The 25287-nt window shown below is 42.9% G+C and overlaps 1 protein-coding gene across 1 annotated transcript; it reads right to left on the bottom strand.

The window, feature by feature from the left end:
* Positions 1 to 3058: 3058 nt before the first annotated feature.
* Positions 3059 to 22254, bottom strand: LOC146610141 (homeobox-containing protein 1). Its single transcript, XM_085345810.1, has 11 exons — positions 22045 to 22254; positions 21014 to 21125; positions 18936 to 19365; positions 18578 to 18663; positions 16800 to 16910; positions 15361 to 15579; positions 10415 to 10571; positions 7303 to 7385; positions 6269 to 6364; positions 6015 to 6133; positions 3059 to 4933 (listed from the first exon to the last, which is right to left on the bottom strand). The coding sequence occupies exons 2-11, from the start codon at positions 21093 to 21095 to the stop codon at positions 4787 to 4789; spliced, it is 1530 nt and encodes a 509-aa protein (XP_085201936.1). The 5' UTR covers positions 21096 to 21125; positions 22045 to 22254; the 3' UTR covers positions 3059 to 4786.
* Positions 22255 to 25287: the final 3033 nt, after the last annotated feature.

The raw sequence follows: 25287 nt of genomic DNA, 5'->3' as shown, positions 1-25287 counted from the left end.
CTGACACTTGCTGACACTCATCATATTGTCTTATACCAGCATGAGGAGGCAAAAAGAAATGTGAAGATGTCTTAGTAAAAAGCACTTTCTCTTTCAAGTCATTTTTAACATGCAGGGTAAGATTTTTTTCTTTTCCTTTTCAAAAGAAGATCCAACAGTTCAACATTAACACTACTGCCTTAAGGTACAGTAGGAACAGTCTGCTGACGACAGGGCCTAGCAATCAGCAGCAGACAATGTCTCCCTCATGTGGTTTAAGGATGGAACAACATGTAAAGGAACTCTTCTTAGCTGTTGACTGCAAGCATACAAGGACCCACAACAATAGTAGAGACTCAGACTTCCAGCACTTTCTGAAACAATTAGATTTCTGAAGGATTAGAATCATCACTTTTATCATGTTGTCAGTGTGTTCATGGTCAATGGAGTGGTCTTTCTAAATAGTATTTTTCTCTTTAACCTTGTGCAGTTGTGTCACGCACACTGCTAAAACTCAGTGAGTTAGAAATTGTGCAACTCAAAGTACAGAATTGCAGTGCATTACTAAAAGTTTATTAAAATCTCAGAATCAGTTCGACTTTATTTATATAGAATCAAATCAGTCACCTCAATGCATTTTATATTGTAATGTAAACACCCTACAATGATAGAGAAAACCCCAACAGATGACCCCCCTTCTTTTAACAAGAAGAAACCTCCAGCAGAACCAGGCTCAGGGAGGCAGACAGACACTATACAAAAGTTTCCCCAATTTCTTATATAAACAGAAATGATTGAGTTGTATATGCATTCATTATTTCTTTTGGAATAGCTGTTAAAACTGTGTTTTTCAGCTGCTGCTCTGCCTTGTAATCGTCGTTGGGTCTCAGCAGGAATCAGTGCATTTCTAATAAACTGGAGCCAATCAAAACGTGGGGCACGTTTCATACCCATCCATAAGGATCTCAGCTGGTGCAGAGATCACATAGGTAATTCCAAATATATCAGCTTCTGTATTTGCTGAATCAGCTTCCAAATAATTACCAACTGGCTCCTGTTTGTACTTAATTACTCTTCCCTCAGCTCTTTATCTTGCTATTACACTCATTCCCATTCGTATTTATTCTTAGACTCTACTGGAAATCGCAGTTCATATTTAACTTACCTTATACTTGGCCCTGGTGCACTCACTCTGTCACAGTCTCAAACAACCTTCATCTAGATCAGCTTTCTTCTGATTGGCTGCCACTGAGGAACAAAAGCTGTGAAACCCAGTAGGGTGGGGGCTTCTTTGCCTGAGAGGAGCATTTTCTTCTTATATTTGGTGTTGTATGAAATCTCAGCCATGTTTAATAGGAGTATCCAGCACTTTTAAGGTACCCTTCAACATTCAGCTCACACCAACAAACTGCTTATCACAGCATTACAGGCCCAGTTCATAATAACATATACCATGTCAGCTGATAGGCTTTACAATGCCTTTACACATTTTTCAGGCTTGATCCCCTTTCTTCACTCAAGCATCTTTTATGCACAGTTAAGTGATAACATTGCCATCCTGTGGTGAGAAATGAAGCACCACTTTAAACAGGTGAAATTTGGACACCAGCTCAACGTGTGAATGAACTCAAATTTGATCTTGAGGTCAAATGCATTTTATTTTCTTGTACAGGACATGCTTCAACAGTCCTGCAGGCCGCTGGTGCTTCGAGTTGAACATTTTCAGTCATGTTGGATACGAAGGTTTGGTGAGTTATTAGCAGCTAATGCTTGGAAGATTTGCTCACCGTGTTGTTCCACTACATCTGTTATCTGCCAACATCATCTGTGACCCTGACTTTCTGCTCTGGCAGATAAAAATCACAGTGCTGCCACTTCTCCTGACATCTGTGGTGCACTCATTAGAAACCATTCGCTTAAACTAACATTGAATTATGACTAACATTAAGTTAGAACTACTAACTATATAATTTCTTTCTTAAATTATTTATAATAATAATAATTCTGTTCTAATTGGTGTGTGACGAAAAACTGTTTGAAATGTTTTCACCTTCTTATCCCTCAGTGAATGTTCCCATTCCAAAAACAAAACCTTAAAGAGGGCCTTTCACATTTAGTTTAGATTTTTATTCTTGGGACTCTGCTAGAGTAGTTTTGTATGACTCACAATGATCCCCGTTTATTTTGGGTTAGGTTTTGAATAAAGCTGCTTTTAGCTGCTCCCTTGTTCATAAGGGGCCACCACAGCAGGTAGCTCAGCATTTTTGATTTGTGTCTCCTTCCAGAATCAAACCCAACCTACTGCTCTCGGCTGTTAATGAGCTCCTCAGTTTATTCTCTGATTGAAACAAGCTGTTTTAGCCCCGTACTCTTTCCCAGTAAGCCGGCTTTCTTATGATTGGCTGCCCCTCTTGAACACAAAGCCTGAACAGCAGGTGGGTGGGGCTTCTGTGCTCCCTTCTTCACATGCAGGAACAAGATTATATTGGGGATATTCGCTCTTGATGTAACACAAAAAAATGATCATGAACTCAAAATCATGAGTTCATGAACATCATGAACTGTTTTTTTGTATCTCATTATGATGACATAACTTTGGTAAGCCCTACCAGATAACTACACATAACTAAAAATCTACTAAAACAGCTTTGTATGATTCTTAGTTCATAAATAATCTCTACTGATCTTATATCGGCCTTAGCGCCGCCTGTCTGAAAGCAGACATTTTAGCTGCTTTCCCTTTTAGCTCAGCTTCCTTCCGACTGGCTCCCTCTCAGGAAAAGGTTTTACAGCAGGTCGGAGGTGCTTGTGTGCTCATGAGCAGAGCTGTGCACCTAAAATGACCATATTAAGGTCCTCATCATACCAAGCCCACAGTAGAAGTAACTTTCTTAAACCACACGTTTAGAGGAATCTGAAGCCAGAGCTTTTGCCTGACGGGGGTTACTCACGCCTACACCAACCTCATCATTTGAAACATTAGCTGTAATATAACAGTATAAATATAAAAAAAGAAATAAGGAAAAGCCTAACCTAACATTACATCCTTTGAAATAAATGAAGACATATTCCACTGGTTGTGTACAATTTTATTATCGTTACTGGTTTCCCTTGTCAGATAAAAGCAGAGAGATAGAGAGGAGCATTATAATCATAATGGTGTGCAGCTTTCCTGTCCAAAGCTGGACGAGGGAACTGTCTGAGGTGAGAATACATTATCAACACAGGGCAAACCCCAGCGCCATAAAAGCTACATGACACTGTCCATATCATAAACAGTCACAATGAGGGCTGCTGTCGAAGCTTCGTGACACTAAACCCGTCGTGCACGCCTGTCACACAGGAACTCTGAGGTAAGCTTGAGTTGGCTAGTGTTGTACTGAGCAAATAAACCTATCTATTGTATAGCTATAGTGTTGTGACCATCACTTCCTGGTTTCTCTACCGTGGCATAGCTTTGGCATTAGGAGGTAAAATGGTAGCCGCCCCCACCCGCAATTTGAGAACATGAGTTTTTGTTCATTATATGAACATCAAGGAGGTAACTTCCAAGGCCTTAGGCCAGTGAATATATGAGGGATTATGTAATGCAAAGTTCAGCTATTCATATTTCAAGTCTGACAAATAAGTTTCTATATACTGCTAATGGACTGAAAGGAAAGCACCCATAGGTGCGGGATTTTTTTTCTGGGTTATGTACATGTCGGAGAGCTCCTCGAACACAATTCCAGTAAGATTCACTCCGAAGTGCAGCTTTGCAGCCTGAGAAATTTACAAGCTCGAGCTTTAGCTTATCCCAATAGAAAGTGAGGGTAACTTGTAGCATTTATGTTGTTGCACAATGATTTTTGATCACATTTGTTTTAGCGTTCTTTCAAACGATAAAAAAGAAACAAGAAAAAAAAAACTGAGTAGACTTTATGTTTCTAGTCTAGCTTCACTGGCTGAGGTTGGAGACAGCAGCATTAAATATAAGAAAGAAGACAGATAGTGTGATACTTAGTCCTAGGCATGTCTGGCTAATATCAAAAGGTATAAATAACACTTCCTGTTTCGGTTAAACAGTTAAGACGAAGAAAACGAAGCACACGTTAAGACACGAAAGAAACCTGGTGCAACTCTTCACCGCCTTTATCCACGATTTTTGGGATTACCTGAGATTCCGGTTGTCCCTCAGGGCTTTTGATGGCAACAGCACTCCTTGATTGATCGACTGATTGACTCAATCGATTGACCGATTGAGGTTGCAGTCTTACGGATCAGATGGAGGGAGGGGGGGAAGAGGTCAAGACGTTCAAGAAAACAGAGGGCGTTTGTTTCGCCGCACGCTAGATCCTTGATGTCGCACTTTATCCCCACCACCCCGACACACCCGACCTGCAGGCTCAGCACATTCCCGTCACCACAGTCCATCAAACAGCCACCCTTTAAAAAACAAAGCTCAAAGAAGGCATGGAGCACAAAAACAGAAAACGCTTAGCTTAAAATAGGCGAGGTATCACTTACATGATTCTCCCTCTAAGGAATTTAGGCTTTTTAATACCATCTTGGAATGCACTATATATATTGATATATATATTTAGATGTTTATATACTGTATATTGCCGTTAATATAAGCAGGATTACTGTTGATAAATACAGTGGCCTCCTTACCATCTGAGGCACCTCAGCGAGCTTCCGCACCCTCCTCCCTTTCATATTTGGGTGACTCAGGCCCGAAAAGGCCCTGCATTGGTGGAGCAGGAGACACTTAATGTTTCCTTATTTCATCTGAATAAAATTCGAACACAGACGTGCCCGACTTCAGTCACTCTTCATCCACGCTCTCCCTTTTTGAATCCTCTTCTTTCTGTTCCAGAACCTGAGGGCGGGGGCTCGGCAAGGCTGCCACCTCCGTAGAAGCGAGCGAGGCGGGATCCTGTTGGTCGACAATCCTCTGGGAAGACGTGTCTTCCTGTGGATGCATAAGCAAAACAGTTGGGACTTTAGTGTCGCTTTTATTCGATATCACTTCAAAAAGTGGGTCCCTTTTCTCTCGTATAGCAGCTCAGGCCCTCTTGTCAGTCTTAAGGCAGCAGTTTGGGCTTGGGCAGCTTGTTAAGGGCAGTGAAGCGGCTGTGGAAGTGCTGCATACTGTGTTTATGCCTTGCCTGCTGTGACCAGCTAACAGCTGGCCCCAGCTTCTGCTCTGGCCCCAGTGACTTCCTGCAATTTGTACAGTTTAGTAAACTCTGGCTGCTACACTGTGTCTGCACAGAAGGCGTAGCGTGTCAGCAGAGCAGCAGCAGCTCCGTGTTTGTTCACACTGAAGGCGTTCGAAAATGTGTGAAAAATGCACCGTTTTCTTAACGTGTAAGCAGGTACGGCATCACTAGGATTCTTGTGGTCTCAGTATTGCTTTTACAATTCAGCCTCGTGAATATTGTTCATGATGACCGTCGCCGCTCTGTGCTTTTAGTGGAAAAGATGTAAATTCACTGTTCAAAAAATTAATTAATTAATAAATGAAAATTTATCTCAATGGGAAAAACATTATGCTGAATATCTGTACTACTATGGGCTGAGTAATGTATTAGCTAACCCTTAACCCTGTAGAACACCTCTGGGACAGACTGTCCAGGAGTTCAGTGATGCTCTGGTCCAGATCTGGAAGGAGACCCCCAGAACACCACCTGTCATTTCACTGGGACCATGCCCCGATGCTTTAGGCATGCATACAACCACAGGGGGGCCACACAAACTACTGAGCACCATTTTGAGTTGCTGCAATGAAATTTGGGTAAAACGGACTAACCTGCTACATCATTTTCTACATTTGGGGGGCTTGTTTGAACTCAGCCCTCTGATTGCATACATGTCCAGCATGATTACAGATCTGATGCATTTTCAAAGTGTTCCTTTAATTTTCTGAGCAGTGCGACATGGAGCATCAACGCGAGCAGTTTTACCCGGCCTATACGTGTTCCTGCTAGTTATTTGTTCTGGCCTCTCCTTGGGTAGAATATGGTCATGTAATTAAGTCCGTGTTTACTTACTTGCTCTGAGAATCGATGAGTCACCTGATCCGTGAACTCCTGCATCTCTCCTTCCTCCCCATTCGAGTGGCAGCTTGGACTTGGTACCTCGATCCCATGGCTTTCCAAAATGGCAGCTTCTGGTTGGGTCAGATGAGGAAGCAGAAGTGAGATAAATATAATGTGTAGAAAATGTGCATATAAATTAATTAACAGCAGAAGCTAACATTTCCAAAAGCCTTAATCTGTCGTTCCTATGTTTCCATCTTCCTCACCTATATTCGCTCTCCTCTTCATCTCCTTCCGACGATTGGCGAACCAGTTGTAAACCTTCAGCGCCGTCACACGCTCAAACTCTGACAGCTTACAGCCTGAAGGTTGAAACAAACCAAACATACAAAACAGTTAAATGTGCAAATCCTAAGGATTTTGTTTTGCAATTCCAGGCGCTGCTTACACATCCTGTTTCTCTGCCTGCAGGCTGGCTATGTTGTTAACATGATAGTCCAAAATGTCCTTCAGCTGCCCCTACTCCCACTCTGGACTGAAGCATCCAACAGTTACCACCCTACTGTTGGTACTGGTTCAAGTGGCTCTCCAGTGGATCCATCAGTGGATCTTTAGAGCAGAATAACAATGTGGAGTTAGAGTCTGTCTGAAGTAGGAGAGACTCACTTGGAAAGGCAGCTGAGTAACGTGGAGGACCGCCACAACAGCAGCCTGTGAATCTGCAGGTAGAGAACCTCAAAAATAAGACAGAATTTGGCTAACTGGAGCTAAACTGGAGCTGAAAGTTTCAAAGAATGAGTCTACGGAGTTTGTGGATTTTAAAGATGCTGCAGAGTGATTGAAGCAAAACAAGCGACCGGCACTGGAAAGTCGAACGCAGTTACAGAGCAACAGCTTCCAGATGAGCGACCTTTAGCGACGACTGATGAGAGCGAATTAAACTGTTGACATATGACCATCAGCTTCGAAGCAGCTTCAGAATTCAGGAGTGGTGAAGCAGTTCTGTGATGAGGAAAAACATCTTCAGAAGGTTCGAACGGTCCAATCAGAAACTCCAGGAAAAAGCTAAAGCTCTTGCTCACTTGCTTTCTCCAACAGCGTTTATGAATGATGTGCATGACAGAAAAGCAGCAGGTGTTCCCGTTCGATAAGCTGCAGGTAGCATTTTAACTAAAAAAAAAAAAAAAGACTAATAATGATGAACGTCAGCGACTAATCACCTGTCAGCTGACATCAATTCAGCAAGATGTATTTTCAGAACTCAGAAAAGTGCGCTTTACTGACGAACCCCTCTTGCTACCTGGTTTCTGGATGACGGAGTTGCAGGCGTTGGCGATCTCCTCCCGCTTCGCCTCATCTGGATACTGGTTCTCCATGAAGAAGCTGGAAGACATGAAGAGCCGCTCTGTTGGCAAAGAGCTCAATCACGCAGGCGTCACGGGCATTTATTAGTCGACGCGCAGCGCCGGTCTGAGCCGAGCTAGTTACGCCCTAATTTTACACCTCATCAACTTTTCAGGCTTTTGCAGTAAGCGGCAGGAGAGTTAAAGACAATGTTTACACAGCGAGAGAGCAGCGGGGAGGGTTCACGCCGTGAAGGGACAGATTAACGAACCCATTAAGCAGATTCATTTTAAGCTTTCAACATTCAAAACTCTAACCCCGTAAATACAACTATTTATTTCTATCTTTTTCTTTGCAAATTTGTGTTACTCATCTCTTTCCTTTTCCTGTCTGTCTAACAGTGAAAAAGAATCATTATTTCACATTAAAAAAAACCACAGGGATCAATTTCTCCCAGCTCTCCTATCCTTTCACCTCCCTCCCTCACACACATCATCTTCACCTCTACTGTATCGTCCTTGGATCTGAACTAGCTCATAAGGATCAGCACTGCAGTAGAATTGCGTAATCCCGGGGTACTGCTGGTGAGTGTTGTCTGCGTGCTCTTATTACTTTGAGTGCCCAGACTGCACCCTATACTTACAGCAACCATTTAATAGAGAAATCAATTGCACACAGCGGGCACCGTGCTCCTCTTTCTCAGCATCCGTCTAGGTTACTGAGAAGACTGTCTGGGACAAATACGTACCAGGGAAGCAGGGTCACAGCAGCCTTAATGAAAAATGACATCATAAACTGAGCCGGTTCTGCTCGCCACTGAGAGCAGGAAGCCGCGGCAAAGAAGCCATAAAGGACACAAATACTGGAAAGGTTTATAATGCTGACCATTAGCTTAAGCGACGCTGCGCTTCTGCTCCAAGAACTCGAGCACAGATGTGCTCCGAGTCATCTAAAGTGTTCTGCCGATCTCGGCTGCTTTCTATGACCTTTTTTTTACTTCAGAGCGGCACATAAACTTTATCTAAGCACAACAGGCGACCACGGGAATTTTCCAGTCATTGTTTAAGGGGCTGCAGATGTTTATGGTGACAATTTAGGATCCATCCAGAGTTATTCTAATTATGTAGTTTGACCTTAGGTTTGTAAGTTTCACTATTTGTTTTGGTCACTGCACTTATGAAGACGGGACAGCTGTCAGCGGAAATATTTCGGAACAACAGAACAGACACAGTACTAACCCTAGTTAGGCGGGTTGTGGCAAATTTTAATTTTGGAAATTTACAAAATCATTTGAGCGGTTTTATTTTGTTTTGTTTTTTTTCCAAAGGCCATTTTTAGTTCATATAAAATGTTTTGTCCCACCTGGTTTTAGATTTGAATTTAGTTTTAGTTTACTGTAATAACCTCGGTCCTATGAAGCAGTGCGTGACTAACTGAATTTGAATTTCAGCTAAGTTAACTTTGAAAACAAGACAACCAGGATAAAACAGTGACTTTTCATTTTCTTTAACCAAAGCTCAAATTATATCTTGTGTCCTAAATAAAGCACACCCCTTCCCCATCGGTGCCCCTCCCTCAAAAGCCAAACTCACATGCTCTTTCGTTGAGCTACAGCCAGGACCAGTCAAGACCAGATTACAAAGGGTATCTGTCAGAGGTGAGGACCTACAGACGGTGGTAAAACAAACTATAAGCCTGACAGATGGTCTGCAGTAATGCTGAGATTATATTGCTCTGTCATGGTGAACAGAGGGCTGAAGGTGAAGTTGTCAATTTACTGGTGGCTACATTCATACTTTCAGCTATAGCAAGGAGTTGTGGGCAGGGACTAAAAGACTGAGATTCTGGATGCAAGTGAAATGAACTTCCTCTGAAGGGTATTGGGTCACACACTCCTGTGGACCTCACCCTGTCCTTTAGTGATAGAGAAGCTTGGTCACTCTGAAGGGCTCAGAGTAGAACCACCACTCCTCCACATCGAAGAGCCAGGTGAGGTGGTTCAAGACCCATGACCCATGATGCTGGATAAATTATGTCTCTTTGTTGGCTTGGAAACATCTCTGTGTCCCTCCCATCCTTGAAGAAGTGGCTGGGGGGAGGGAGGTCTAGGTCTGGGTGTGACTAGTTGACCAGATGATTAATCATTGCTCGTTCAGTATCATTTATTCTGTTAACATTTTGATATTCATCGTCTGTAAATTTTTGTGTCCTAAATATTATGCAGCCATCTGCCATCAGATGGCGCTGCAGTCCCGACACTGTTGTAGAAAAACGCCACAAGGCTCTTCATCTAAACCTGATCTTTTTGTTGAGCATATTATTATTAGTGTTCTAAACGCGACATAATGACATTGCAGATATAAGCAGTGGAAATCTGCTTTATCTTAAGGGTGGCTGGCCTCTCCATAACAGAGGATGAGGAGTTCGGCCATTTGGGAGAGGCTCAGACTGGAGCTGTTACTCCTTGGCACCAAAGGAGCCTGTTGAGGTGGTCACCTCCTGGATGAGGTGTCCTACCTGGAGGAGACCCAGGGGTAGACCCAGGACACGCTGGAGAGATTACTCTCTCGGCTGGCCTGGTACGCCCAGTGTTTCGCAGGATAAGCTGGAGGAGGCCGCTCTGCTCAGGCGTGACCCAGCCCCAGACAAGTCGAAGAAAATGTACTGATGGATAATAATGAGACTTGAACATCTTTTCAGTAACATATTTTCATATCATATTCAACATGAGCTGTTCTTTTTTTCCTTCTTCTTAATTTTCATTTTAATGTATAAAATGCCATATTCATAATCCATGATGTGAGGTGCCACATAGTTAAGCAGCATTTAAAGTATGATTGAAGAATGTGATTAATGATTTCAAATGTCTTTGACAGTTTTTGACATCTAAGTGTTTATTAGTTTCACATTAGTTTGCTAGTCTAATTTTTTTGTCACCAGGAACATCCCTAGTCTGAAAATCTCTGCTTAAAGTGCTACTCCAACAATCCAAACCTGATACACGACAGAAAATAAAGCTGAATGGAAAACCATAAGCCAAGTCTAAATTAGTGCTAAACCTTCCTCACCTCTCCATAATTGATTGGCATTCCTTTCTCCAGGTGAAACGGCTTCCTCTGCGCAGCCTCAGTGGACCGCCCACTATCCCTGCTCTGTCGCCTGTCATGATCCCCGTCCTCCAGTCAGGCTCTTCCTTCACCAAAGAACGCATTGATAAGGTAGCACCTGTCGAAGGGAGAGCATGCAACTTCACTTTCCAAGACCAGACCTTTACAAAGGGCGTTGCTGTGTCCTTCAATATGTTTTTCTTTATAGCGGAAGGTTTGACATCGTCTTATCCGATGTGTAACACCTTTTGGCATTTAAAAACTGAGGTTTACTCATTTTTGTTCATTTTATCATGTTTTTGTCCCTCCAGACACAACCCATTAAAATTATTATTATTTCAGTCTTCTGAAATAACTTTTTTCACTCTGATGAAGTCATCTCTTGACCCAGCTGTCTTAGCTAATTATAGGCCAATCTCCAACCCTCCTTTCATATCAAAAATCCTTGAAAGACTAGTTGTCAAACAGTTAACAGATCTGTTAGATCTGTTAACTGTTTCAGAGTTTCAGGTTTCAGAGCTCATCACAGCACAGAAACAGCTTTAGTGAAGGTTACAAATGATCTTCTTATGGCCTCTGACAGTGGACTCATCTCTGTGCTTGTCCTGCTAGACCTTAGTGCAGCGTTCGGTACTGTTGACCATAATATCCTATTAGAGCGATTAGAACATGCTGTAGGTATTACAGGTACTGCACTGCAGTGGTTTGTATCATATCTATCTAACAGACTCCAATTTGTACATGTAAATGGAGAGTCCTCTTCACACACTGAGGTTAATTATGGAGTTCCACAGGGTTCAGTGCTAGGACCAATTCTGTTTACATTATACATGCTTCCCTTAGGCAGTATCATTAGAAGACATAGCATACATTTTCACTGCTATGCAGATGACCCCCAGCTCTATCTGTCCATGAAGCCAGATAACACACACCAATTAGTTAAACTGCAGGAATGTCTTAAAGACATAAAGACCTGGATGGCCACTAACCTTCTGCTTCTTAATTCAGATAAAACTGAGGTTATTTTACTCGGCCCTGAAAATCTTAGAAATATGGTATCTAAGCAGATTCTTACTCTGGATGGCATTACCTTGGCCTCCAGTAATGCTGTGAGGAACCTTGGAGTCATCTTTGACCAGGATATTTCCTTCAACGCACATATTAAACAAATATGTAAGACTGCGTTCTTCCATTTGCGCAACATCTTATCTTAATGACCTTGTAGTACCATATCACCCTATTAGAGCACTTCGCTCTCGCTCTGCAGGCCTACTTGTTGTTCCTAGAGTATTTAAAAGTAGAATGGGAGGGAGAGCCTTCAGTTTTCAGGCTTCCAGTTTGGATTCAGGAGACAGACACTATCTCTACTTTTAAGATTAGGCTTAAAACTTTCCTTTTTGCTAAAGCATATAGTTAGGGCTGGACCAGGTGACCCTGAATCCTCCCTTAGTTATGCTGCAATAGATGTAGGCTGCCGGGGGATTCCCATGATGCATTGAGTTTTTCTTCTTCAGTCAGCTTTTTCACTCACTATGTGTTAACAGACCTCTCTGCACTGAATCATACTTGTTATTAGGTTCTGTTTCTCTCTCTCACACCATGTCTTTATCCTGTTTTCCTTCCAGTTGCGGCAGATGGCCCCGCCCCTCCCTGAGCTGGTTCTGGAGGTTTCTTCCTGTTAAAAGGGAGTTTTTCCTTCCCACTGTCGCCAAAGTGCTTGCTCATAGGGGGTCATATGATTGTTGGGTTTTTCTCTGTATGTATTATTGTAGGGTCTTTAACCTACAGTATAAAGTGCCTTGAGGCAACGGTTGTTGTGATTTGGCGCTGTATAAATAAAACTAAATTAAAATGATGCACAAGGTAACAGTGCTCATGTAGCCTCGGTGCATATTTTAGCACATACAGTCAGGGAAAAAATTATTTGAACCCCTGCTGATCTTGTAAGTTTGCCCACTAACAAAGAACTGATCAGCCTATAATTTCAATGGTAGGTTTACTTGAACAGTGAGAGACAGAACGATAACAAAATAAATGCATTTCAAAAAAGTTATCAATTAATTTACATTTTCATGAAGGATAGGTATTTTATCCCCTATAAATCAGTAAGATTTCTGGCTCCCAGGTGTATTTTATACAGGTAAAGCTGACAATGACAGCCTTTTCAACTTGCTACTAGGGATGGGTACCGGTATCCGGTGCCATTATGGCACCGTTCTGACATAAACAGTAACCAGACCGAAAAGCAGCGCACATTTCGGTTCTTTATTTCGGTGCTTTTTTTTCCTGAGATGTCATACACTTTGGATTCTAGCCAATCATTTTACCTTTCCAAGGATAGTCGGCGGGTCCAGGTATGTACGTTCCTTTAAAGCAGAGCTGCAGATTAAAAATGCCCAAGGTGAAGTGGTCAAAGTCTGGCTGTACTTCACAGCAAAAGATGCAAACTCAGCAGCCTGCAACAAGTGCTTTAAGGTGATACTGTGCAAAGGAGGTAACACCTCGAATCTGATGAAACACCTGGCAGCATAGCGGTTTTTTTTAAAGCCGAGAAATGCACCGTATTTGATAGCTTGCTGCCAGACCTCACACAGAGCAGCACATCTACTGCGGGTGTGGTGCCTGTTATCGGACCCGGAGTTAGCAACATCCCAAGAACCTGAAGAGTAGAGTCCTGGCCCCTAGCCCTGCCAGTGTAGCAGAAATGATGACGGGTGATGATGCAGCAGCAGCCGTTCTTCTCTGCGTGAGTAACTTAATGTTGTTCGTGTGTAATTTACGTTGAGTAGGCTAACCACGTTATTACATTAATGCATGTAAGGTGAACTAGCAAACACCATCGTAGTTACATGCGGCTGTCTTCTTGTTTGATAGAGTGATACCATATATGTCCTATAGCTGCAGAAAAGGCTAACATTGAAATCTTTTTCCAAAAAACAAAACAAAAAAAACCCCAGCTAAACATGAGAGGTTTTAGGACAAAGTTTGTGTTTTCCATTGTTTAAGCACCAGTTCCAACCAAAGGTGGTATGTTGTATGAACAGAAAAGGCTAACTTGGTTATCATTTTGCAGATAAAAAGAAACTGCTAAAAAATAAAAACATAAGAAGTTTTTGGACAAAGTTTGTGTTTTCCATTCTTTAAGCACCGGTTCTAGCACCGTTTAAGCACCGGCACCGTTTCAAAAGTACCGGTTTGGCACCGGTATTGGATAAAACCTAAACGATACCCAACCCTACTTGTTTCTTGTATAAAAGAAGAGAAGAGAAGAGCTTTCCTAGGATGTCAGTGACAAGAATTTGGACCTACACAAGGCTGGAATGGGCTACAAGACCATCGCCAAGCAGCTCGGTGAGTGTCCACAAGGCCCCACCGGCTCAAGGAGGCAGATGTACAGGCCCGTTTGAAGTATGCCACTGAACATCTCAATGACTCAGAGAAGGACTGGGAGAAAGTGTTGTGGTCAGATGAGACCAAAATCTCTTTGGCATCAACTCAACTCACCATGTTTGGAGGAGGAGGAATGCTGCCTGTGACTCCAAGAACACCATCCCCAGGGTCAAACATGGAGGTGGAAACATTATGCTTTGGGGGTGTTTTTCTGCCAAGGGGACAGTACAACCAAACTGCATCAAAGGGAGGATGGATGAGGCCATGTACCGTCAAATCTTGGGTGAGAACCTCCTTCCCTCAGTCAGGGCATTAAAAACAGGTAATGGGTGGGTATTCCAGCATGCCAATGATCCAAAACACACAGCCAAGGCAACAAAGAATTTGCTGAAGAAGACGTATATTGAGGTCTTGGAGTGGCTTAGTCAGTCTCCAGACCTTAATCCTATAGAAAATCTGTGGAGGGAGCTGAAGGTTAAAGTTGCCAAAAAACAGCCACGAAACATTAATAACTGGGAGAGGATCTGCAAAGAGGAGTGGGACAAAATCCCCTCTGCGTGAAAAACGTTTGGCCAACTACAAGACACGTCTGACCTCTGTGATTGCCAACAAAGGTTTTGCCACCAGGTGCTAAAGTATGTTTTGCAAAGGGATCAAATACTTTTCTGAAATGCATTTGAATGGATTTTTTTGTTTAAAAAAACAAACAAAAAAACTCTGATATGATGCCCTGTCCTAAACAGTCCTAAACAGAAGGCGTTTGTAGTGGTCAAGTAAAGTCAAGTCTTATTCTTTTCAGATCACATTCATGTCTCAGGTTTTTAAAGGACATGATATCAACACAATTTGCATGACACAGACTTTGAATCTTTTCAAAAGCTTTTAAAAGCTCAAAGTTTAAATGTAGCAGGGAAGAGGGGAAAAAATGGTTTCGTTATACTGAACTATGTTTAGTATCTGATTGTGAATGTAAAGAATTTGGGGTACCAATCACAGTGCATGTGGGATTTTATGTCAAACCCTATCAGAACTTTTTACCATCTGTACTTTGACTAAGCGAGCTTTATGAAAACACTGTCACAGAAAGGTTGACACGAATGGAACAGAAAGGGAGTCTTAAACAGAGAGTAAGAAACTCACTTCTAAATAAACGTGTGAACAACCTCTCGCATGAGAGGTGAAACATCTTTAAGAAACTTGAAGAAGTCCATTCACTTTTCTTTCCAAGTTCCTTAGATTATCATGACCTGGATGACTCAGAACACACAGAGACAACTACATTAAACCACACCCACTCGCTATAATGGTGAGCTGGATATGAAACGTCTGGAGCCATTTCTTTTTAGCATTAGAAATCTAAGTTTAGGAGCCATCTGAGACTGCTGTAAAACCCCGTGCTGACAAAGCAGGTCCAGGCTGATCAGCATGCAGACCCACTGTGGTGCATGTGTCTCCTGTGGCAAGCTGCTGATGCCAAGGAGGGCGGGGTGGGGGTGCGCGAGTAAGGGCGCAGTTACCTGGCTGGGCTTGGGCAGCTGCGGCTGCAGCAGTGTACCATGGCAGCAAGTGCATCAGCAGCTCTCTCTGCCTGCTCCACGATGGGTTGGGGTTGAGGTTGGTGTTGGGATTGGGGAGGATGTTGGGGAGGCTGCCGCTTGCCCCTGCTACCGTCCCGTCTCTGTCCCCTCCCCTGGCCCTGGGACTCACGCTGTGCTGGCTTTCACTCCACCTCAGCCCTTCAGTCGGGACAAAACCAATAGTCAGGCAGGCCACCGCCACGGGACACAGACACCAGCTGTGGCAACAACTGGAGGCTGATAGTTTGCATCTATGTCTCTGGATTAAGTGACACACTCCTGCAGACGTGCCTTGAAATGGTAACTTTATCAACAAATACACGCGCTGTAATTTCAGTGGATTGGCCGATCAGGAATCAATTTCACAGACAACACTGCTTCTTTACAGATTCATGGAGGACAGGTCAATAAGAGCTCATGTAAGAAGCAAAGCGCTGTGGCCACTTTGGCTCAGAAACATTGCAGACAAAGTAGTTATTGTTAGTATCACTGTTAATAGCTTGTTTGTTAGCCATGTGGGAATGAAAACCAGCACCAGAGTACCTCCAGCGTCAGGGCTGGGAACTACAGAGGAGCTAAAGCGAAGCCTGAGTGGGACGATGTGGGTGGGGGGGAAATAATAAAGCATTAAGATGAAAGGAGACAGCAGGGACGGCAGATGGTCCATCAGCGGCTTTGTTTATTTCACACACTAACAATGTAAAGATGGGACTTTTTGACATGATTTGGTGCGGGAGCATGCTGTTTGACAATAATCAATAAAAGCAGGGAGCATCTTGAGTTGACGCCCGTTTGTCGTGCCGTCGCCGTTTTAATGCTTGCCGAATTTGCATCTCAGGACGAGGCGAGGTCAGCGCTGACCCGAGCTGTTACTCTAGCCTGCGCAGAGAAGCCGGATTCGCCCGCTAAAGTTTCATCTCCCAACCAGAAGCCTTAACGTTATCGATTAGAATCTCCTGTGACGGGACTACCTTTAGCTGAAAATATAGATTTGTCTCGTGTCCTTTCTCGACCTCGCAGCCATTGTGGACCAGGTTGGGGTTAAGCGGGAGGAATTAAAGGTGTGCGGGTTTACCATGCGGGAGGATGGTGGGCGGGTAAAGCGGAGGAGGAGGAGGAGAGGTGGATGGGGAAGGGTTAGCAAGCGGTGGTTCGCATTCAAGACACACAAGACATATTATCCCTTTCTAACACGAGCCTTCTGTTATCTAATCTGCAGTGTAATCTTTCATCATTAACCTGACATTCAACCTTGAGGCACTGATCTGTACCTTCTCATAATTAATCCAAAATCCATTATTCCTGGGAGGATCTGTGTCCCGCTCCTCTCCTCTGTAAAAGTTACATGTTACGCTTGTACCTCTTGGCCTGCGTCTCACCTGGGTTGTTCCTCTCCAGCAGGTACCAGCGGTAGAAAGCTCTGCGCTTGGAGTCGCTCATCTCCAGGCCCTGCTGCAGCAGCCACTGAGAAATGTAGCTCTGGCTGATGCCTGCGTGCGGGAGGTGACACACGTTATTTTAACAGGTTGAGGACAATGATTTATGTCGCGGCGCACCATCGGCGGCGGCGCTGCTGGAGAGATCGGCTGCGTTCCAGCTCTGGAATACTCCTGTTCAGCTAATGAAGCCATCCCCCGACATCGATACTTTAATTAAGGACGTGATGTAGTGCAATCCATTTTCAAGGAAGGAGTAGAAGTTTACTGACATGAACCTGCTGCTACTGCAAACACACATAATACAGCTGGCATTAGCTGAAGCCCATTAAAAGGCTCTTTAAAATCTTTCTGACTCTGTGTGCTTATTTTTCCTTTTCTTGGTATTAAAAGTCAGACTGTGCTCAGGTACTCAACTGTATTCAGGCTTTGAAAGCAAGTCCAGTTACCAGTTAGGCGCCTACACGACAGTACAGTGAATCTCTCTGAACTTTGTTAGACAAAGCAGTTAATTTAAACACTTTAATCACAATATTTTCTCAAGTTTTTTACCAACTCGATGGCCCTAAAATGACCACCAAGACCAGGAAATTCTGTGTTTTAGGATCTTTATTTTAGATATAAGCTACAACATTAACTTAGCCCACTAATGGAAACCTGACGTATCTGAGGGGTAGTTTATGGTTAGGTTTTAACAGAATGTGTGAAACTCATGTCTAAGCATCTGTGATGGCGTGGAATTTCCCCCATTTGGTGACCGATCGCAAATAGATGTGGAAACCACTTCCAATCGCAAGGTGATTGCACAGGTTGGCTGATAGGAGGCAAGTCTTTTCCAAACAGTCTTGACTCAGACTGCTGAAAGTTTGCAAATAGTTGCCGTCTCATTTATAAAAGCAGAGAGATTGTCAATACATTGACATTAACCTGAATCAGTCTACACTGATAAGTGCAATTTGTCTCTTTGCAGTAGGGGACTCGACTCAACTGGTTGCCAACTGGTTATATTACTATACCAGCAAGGTTGCTATGCACCCAAATAATTTTTCAGTTAAATCCTCGTATTGCAGCAACTATGTCACTATTTATATAGGTTTCTGAATTTCTGAGTCTATGATGTTCAACTAGTGAAAACTGGAGTTTCCACTAGTTCATTACAACTGATCATGATTGCATGTTGCAGACATGCTCGCCATCTTTAAAACCACCAAAAGCAACGCGGCCACAATTTCATTGTACACAATAATGTTGCTTTGTGTGCGTGGTCTCCTAACGGTCTCAAACTATCAACAAATTTAATCCAACAGGGAGTTAACAACAAAACAAGAGCAGCTTGGAGAGATTTCACAACTTTAACAGCTTTAAGTTTGCAGTAGTTTCAGTAGTATCAATACTCCGCATCAGCAGATGCCTGAAGCCAAGGTTCAAGTATTGAATAGAAACTGGCGAAAGTGGGATGGGAGCATCTGTGAGCCAGTTACACTTCATTTTGCAGTTTAAAAAAAAGAAACACGAGTGAATGAGTTGGCAGAGAGAATAAGAGCAAAAAGCCTGAAATCAGCTTTTCATTTGTTCAATACAGAATCGTTTGGTTTAGCATTTTGTTTGAATTAAATCAAGACAGCAAAAGTTCAACTCTAATTAAATGCTGAGCCCCCCTGTGTTTCTCACTGCACGATCAACAGTTTAATGATCGGGGATGTCACAGCAAAGCAGAGTACCTGTAACTTGGCCCACGATCGCCTGAGAGATTCTGCGGTTGTTCAGGAAAGTTTTAATCTCTTCTTTCACCAGGTTGCTGTCTCTCCTGCGAAAGCAACAAAAGGCCCCATCACTGCCAGAAGAACCATTACACGGTGGTTAAAACACCAGCCTTTGCTCCGACTAACCTTATTCACTGCTGCTTCTCCTTTTTCAGCCATCCCTGAGCACCTGACCTGAATTAACTGCATGTAAATTCTGAAGAATAAGCCTTCGCCTCTGGGAATAGTAGCTGTCATTATCTGATGTTATAATAGTCTCTCTACTATTCCTTTGGTCTCTCTTGCACCACAATCCTCCCGTTCTCCCTCTCCTTACCTCATGTACTCCTCCACCTTTTCCTCCAGGTCCCAATCCTCCTCCCCCATCATGTCGTAGCTGAAAGACCGCTGAACTGCCACAGTGGGAGGATAGAGGGGTGGGGGAGAGGCCTCGAAGCTGTTGCTTGGGGACAGCGCGGCGCCGTCCAGGCCGGAGGTCTGCGTGGTTGCTGAGGCCAGGGAGAGCGAGGAGGCGGAGGATGATGACGACGAGGACGGGGCTGGGGCAGCAGTGGCGGGGGCGTTGTTGGAAGGGGCCGGGTGAGAGTCACAGTGGGACGGGCGGTGATCGGGGTCCAGCCTCTCCAGGGACTCCAAAGCGTGGATGATCTGAGGTTTGGTCATGCCGGACAGGCGCAGGCGCTGCAGGAGGTCAATCTGCTCGATGGTGTAGCGGGGCTCCACCTCACAGCACTCCATTCTGGCATCTAGAGTAAATGAGCCGGGTTTATCGAGGTGAAACCAATGAGACACAAGACCAAATCTGTGAATGAGTCTGAACCACTCATCAACCTATTAATACACCCGAGAGCAGCACGGACGGGCTGATTTCTCACCAGATAAACAGCACCACGAGACTTCACAGTGTTACCAAGACATAAACGGCTATATTTATCCCCACTCAACACCATTCACAGACCTTAAATAGAGATAACATGTTGCAGACTTTTTCAGAACCTGCAGAGAAATGATCAAAGGAATATTAATAGATGAGAAAGGCACACGCAGCAGGATTCAAGCACTTTGAAGGAGTTTATTTATAATGACACTTTAAATGCAAATCTGATCCAAGTATTTTAGTAACGTTAATACTCGAAAAAACCCAAATAACTTTGAGTGAAAACACGACGCGGTAATAAAAAAAACTGCACTTAGAGAACAGAGCACTCCGCACTGTTCTCCTGCGAGGAACCCTTTGGGTCATTCAAAAAAAAAAAGTTTTGGCCACCTTTCAAATGCTTGGCAACACTGCACTTAGGCTAACCTTGCTCCATTTGTCCTGGGTGGAATTAAAGTAAGATCACCCTGGCATACGTAACCTAACATCAGGTCCCACCTCGGCTGAGTCATATCCATCCTTTTAGGGTTTTTTTTTTTTTTTTAAGTCCCGCAAGTCTGCAGGGAGCCTTATCCTAGTATTCACCTATGACTAAGATGCACTAAAAAGTAAAGATCACATTAAACTTTTTTTTTTAAAGAATTGCAGGAATTTGACATGACCTTGCTAACATGAAAAGCATGGGTATTAAGAGATGGGGCATCAGGTAGCATTAGCCCCCCTCAAATTTGATTTTCTATGATGATCAGTGCCACTAGATGTTAGTACAGATAGGACCAGTGGTAGAAATAACTCAGTGCATTTACTCAAGTACTTTAGGGAAGTACAGCAGTGGAAGGAAGGGCATATGGCGAAAAAACTGTGCCAAATAAAATATATGGATCACTGCACTGTGGCGACACCTCTGGAAATAAGGTAGCAGCATTAAGTATGTTTAATGCACTTAAGTACTTCTAAAGTAGGTTTTGCATGTATTCTAAAATATCTGTCTCCTTAATATGTATTTTTGAATCTACCAGCAGTAACTAACATTAGCCTCCAGCTGCAGATGATTTTAATCTTGCATGAAAGTCTGCATGAGTACTTTCACTTGAAGTGCATTAAGTACATTATGATGATAAAACTTTTGCACTTTCACCTAAGCAGGATGATACATTTTAAACACCCTGCCCTGTTCTTGGATGACAAAAATCTACTCGAATAATTTCTTCCACTTTTGCATAACTGTAAATAATGGATAATGATGCTGCTACAACAAACAGAAAAAGTTCAACTTGTTAAATGTGTTGCAAGACGAGGAAACTTCCAGAACACTGCCGCCTGGAAAAAGTTAAGTTGTTGGATTTTTTTTTTTTACAAAACTCTCTGCTTAAAAAGTCAAGCGCTCCCAAAGCAGCGCGCAGTGATTTAACCCCCCACCTTTACCACACACGGATCTCTCTAAGCACAACTGTAACATCCAGATCTCAGCAGCTGGCTGACTTTTGACAGTTTCGCTGTCTCGTTGTAGATCTTACCTGATGGAAGTGGTGACACGGACAGGCGCCCCGGGAGTGGTTCAGTGCGTGGGGTCGCAACGGGGACACACCACTGTCGCATGGCTCAGCGAAGTTCAGCTCGGCTGGACCTCTGAGGAGTCACACAGGAGACTTGCTGCAGTGTGTTGCGGTTAAATCGCCTCTATTAGCATCTTGCCAAACCTGCAACAACAGATCACTCCCCTAGCAGCCTGTGCTGGCTAAGCTAGCGCCGTCAACTCCAGTTGGTTCCCCTGAGCACCAACCTCCCATCAACTGCTGCTTAGCTGTCCTGTTAGCCAGAACGAGACTAGAAAGCGGAAGCGATGCTTGCAACCTTCAAAGTAAGACAAACTGGTAGCTCGATAACAATAACCATTTTCACATTATACACAGACAGAATTAAACTGAATTCGGAAGCATATAGCTATTTTATAGCTATTTTTCAAAATGAGTCTATTTTCCACCTCTCTTTCTATCTGGGGCTATTTCCAATTATGTCTCAATGTAATGTTAGGTTTTTACACTTAACTCAGCTGTAAAACGACAAACATAAATAAAGTAAAATACTTTTCACATGCCATGTCTTTTCTCAAATTTCATTATCCACTTATACACATAGAAATACAAAGATGAATGTGAAACGCTTAGAAAGTTAAATGTATTCACCTTTTGACCCATTTACTGAAATGACAACTATTATTTTGCTCCAATGATGAGCGCAAATTACACTTTTATTTTGAAAAACTCGGGAAACGATGCTACTTACTCTGGTTACCTTGATAAAACGGTCTGTCTTGTCTCGGCTAACAACTTACCCAAAACTTGCACTTTAAGGGCAATCTGAGCAATGTTTCAAACAAGCAACCGTTTACGAAAAAATCACCGTTCTAGAGTGCTACCGCCAAACATTTTATGCGTTAAGTCGAAGGGCTGGGACCACCGCCAGCTGCTAACGGGTTAGCTCGCCTGCTAGCTAAGTTAGCTGGTGGCTAGCAGCGGATTGTCCCGCCGCGGAGCACCTCTCTTACCTCCCGTTGCTGAAGAGAGACAGCTGCAGCCGGCTGGTCGGACAGGGCAGATAATTAAAAGTGGCAAAAAAAAGTAGCGGTCCACTCAACTCCGCTATAGTAAATAAGTCCTGGGTTGAAGGCGGACGGTTAAGTTAACGAATAGAGGGTGAAGGATGCGGGGTCATGTTGTCTTTCGCTATGCAGTGGGGAAATAGTATATGCAAACGAGAGGAGTCTGTCTCGATTTGTGACCCCTCACCCGACAGTACCGTGAAGGCAGCAAGAATTATCATTATGATTTCCGGTTGTACAGTGCATGCTAGAAAACGTCTACCCTAAATTCAAGCACGGCTGCAGGGCGACATGAAGCCAAAAGTAACATTTTAACTAAAGTGACTGAAAATGTAACGATGCTCGTGCGTACATCTCGCTCAGGCGGCTTTAGCGGCATTTAATGCCCATGATGAAAACATTTCTTCTTTTATTTTGGACAAGTACTTAGGAAATATGTCACTAAATCGGTTTTCCTTGACGCATCACCGCCCAATACATAAGTGGGTCTGTATGCAGACTGTAATAAGCTTCCTCGCAAGCGTTTGCAGAAGAAGCCATATGAACAGGAGGTAAACAACAATTATAATGAGTGGATAAAACGAGAGTGTGGCTGTTCTTGGCTTGGAATACCATGAAATGTACTTAACCATAATATGTATTTGCAAGGAGCATTTACAGCTTTGTGAGGTTGTGCTTCGCAAAGCAGTCAGTGGGAGCCTGTATAGAAAATCAGAAAAATCTATAAAAATTAAATGCAAATATGGACAGAAAAAATTGGGGACAACTTTTTGGTTCTTGGGCATCACCCTGTACTTTAATACAGATGGTATGACTTTAAAAGGTGACTGTGCACAAATGTTTGAAAAAGATTCTGAATTAACTATTTTTGCATAATGTTGGAAAAAGTATTTGACTCTTGTTTCAAGTAAGAATCATAATACTACAATATGAAGGTACGTGTTTCCAAGTCCGGCAGTCAAACTCCTTCAGAATCTTTTTTTAAATATGGAAATCTTTTTTTTTTATTGCAGCTATACCAAAAGCCTATAAAATATATCCTCTCATTCAGTGCAAAGAAAGAAATTGATCCTAAACTTTATTTTATTTACAGTATAAAACAGTATAGATAGATAGATAGATAGATAGATAGATAGATAGATAGATAGATAGATGTATATGTATGTAGTTATTGATTGATTACTTGTAGTAAAAAAAAAAGCATTAGTGTTAAAAGAGATCCATTATCACTCAGGGCATCTACATGAAACGTGTCATTATAATTCATAATAATTAATTAGAATTATAAATTAGAATTACTAAAAACCTATAATGTCATAATATACATTATGTTAGTATAGCGGCACGGTGGCATGGTGGTTAGCACTGCTGCCGCACAGCAAGGGGGTCCTGAGTTCAATTCCACCATCAGTGGGGTCTTTCTGTGTGGAGTTTCCATGTTCTCCCCGTGTTTGCGTGGGTTCCCTGCGTGGGGATAGGTTAATTGGATAATCCACTAGGTGTGAATGTGCGAGTGAATGGTTGCCTGTCCCTGTGTGTTGGCCCTTCGACAGACTGGCAACCTGTCCAGGGTGTACCCCGCCTCTCGCCCTATGACAGCTGGGATAGGCTCCAGCGCCCCCCGCGACCCTGAAAAGGATAAGCGGAAGTGAATGGATGGATGGATGTTAGTATAACTATTAATCCACAAATAATAATAATGAGTCAGGTATTCCTGGGCCTCTCCGTCTGTGTAGGCTGTAGACATAAACACCTTCCTATAGCGTTGTTGCGTCTTTGTACATCAGTACTCTCCAAGAGTGAATATCAACTGCTGATCTAATCTAATATAGCTGGATTTCATTGTCCAGCTTCACGCAGACACGTACAATGTCATAACCATATTATACAGTCTGTGGTCTAAACCCAAAGGATTACTTGACTCTGGCTGATGTGGTTCTCTATATCCACTCTAAAGTTATTGTGCACTGTAGAGCTGTGGAGCCAGCCAGCAGACCGCCTTAATAGCAAGGGTTGATATACAAAAAGGTTGTTCATCTAGGACCAGCTTCATAGGTTATAAAATTGAGAATAAGGTTATTGTAACTCAAGGTTCAAGGTTCTTTATTATTTGTGTTGCAACTGTGTTGCATTTTGTCCAATCTGACAAGTTTTGTCTTGTGATTGTAACAGATTTTGCAAAAAATAAAATAAAATGATTTCACAGAGGTGCTGTGTCTTTTTCTGTTTTCTTGTTTTTCCCCTTTCTATTATGGTAAATGGTCTGTATTTGTATAGCGCTTTTACTTGGTCCTAAGGACCCCAAAGCGCTTTACACTATACACAATCATCCACCCATTCACACACACATTCACACACTGGTGATGGCAAGCTACATTGTAGCCACAGCCACCCTGGGGCGCACCGACAGAGGCGAGGCTGCCAGACACTGGCACCACCGGGCCCTCTGACCACCACCAGAAGGCAACGGGTGAAGTGTCTTGCCCAAATTATAATTTAGCTAAAGAGTGAATCAATATTATATTTTATTATAACCTCTGTTTTCTTTGTATTTTTGCAGGGTCTTTACCTCACAATACAAACCACCTTGAGGAACTGTTGTTGTGATTTAATGCTATACAAATAAAATTGAGTTCCTCATACAGGAAGGATGGGATTGTATAAATCACCTGTGATGTTTTGTCTTTGTTTCCAACTTATCCAAGGATAGGATCGTACACTTTTGGCCACATTTTAAATATACAGTAACGCTAAAGTCAGGAGAAGACAGGTTGGTGTGTATAAAAACTTTCCTCAGAAGTGAATACTCATCTGTCTCTTTCTAAGAAACTTCCTGATAGGCAGACTTTTTGTATCTTTTGACACAACCTGGCTCGTTGTATCACATACCTTTCCTTATTTATTCTAAGTCAGGCTAACTGGCTTTCTTTGAATGTAAGACTTGTAGCGTCCAGGATGGTGCAGAGCCTGTGTGAACTACTGAACTAGTCAAGGTGTGTGTGTGTTTTATCACCAGTTACAGAAGTGACTCTAGCTGAAGAATGGGTCTATGTTTGCTTTGTTCTGTGTACCTCCCTCCCTTTCTGACTGTGCCAAGAAGGCACAGGCAGGTATTAAGAAACATATTAAAGCACCTTCGTGCTTGACATGCCCAGTTCAGAGTGCGTCCAAGCGAGCGATACCTCAGCA

The sequence above is a fragment of the Diplotaxodon limnothrissa genome, linkage group LG22 (assembly GCF_057381915.1).
Source record: "Diplotaxodon limnothrissa isolate DT_005_m linkage group LG22, D_limnothrissa_male_GT1.1, whole genome shotgun sequence".
Taxonomy (NCBI): Eukaryota; Metazoa; Chordata; class Actinopteri; order Cichliformes; family Cichlidae; genus Diplotaxodon; species Diplotaxodon limnothrissa.
The sequence above is the reverse complement of the archived record's forward strand: the minus strand, read 5'-3'. Positions and strand labels throughout refer to the sequence as shown.

Excerpts from the sequence above, each read along its gene's own strand:
- LOC146610141 (XM_085345810.1), bottom strand. The coding sequence starts at position 21,095 with ATGCGACAGTGGTGTGTCCCCGTTGCGACCCCACGCACTGAACCACTC. Across the intron at positions 16,911-18,577 it reads GATCGTGGGCCAAGTTACAG|GCATCAGCCAGAGCTACATT; the intron begins GTACTCTGCTTT and ends TCCCGCACGCAG. Across the intron at positions 10,572-15,360 it reads AGCTGCCCAAGCCCAGCCAG|GTGCTACCTTATCAATGCGT; the intron begins GTAACTGCGCCC and ends TCCCTTCGACAG.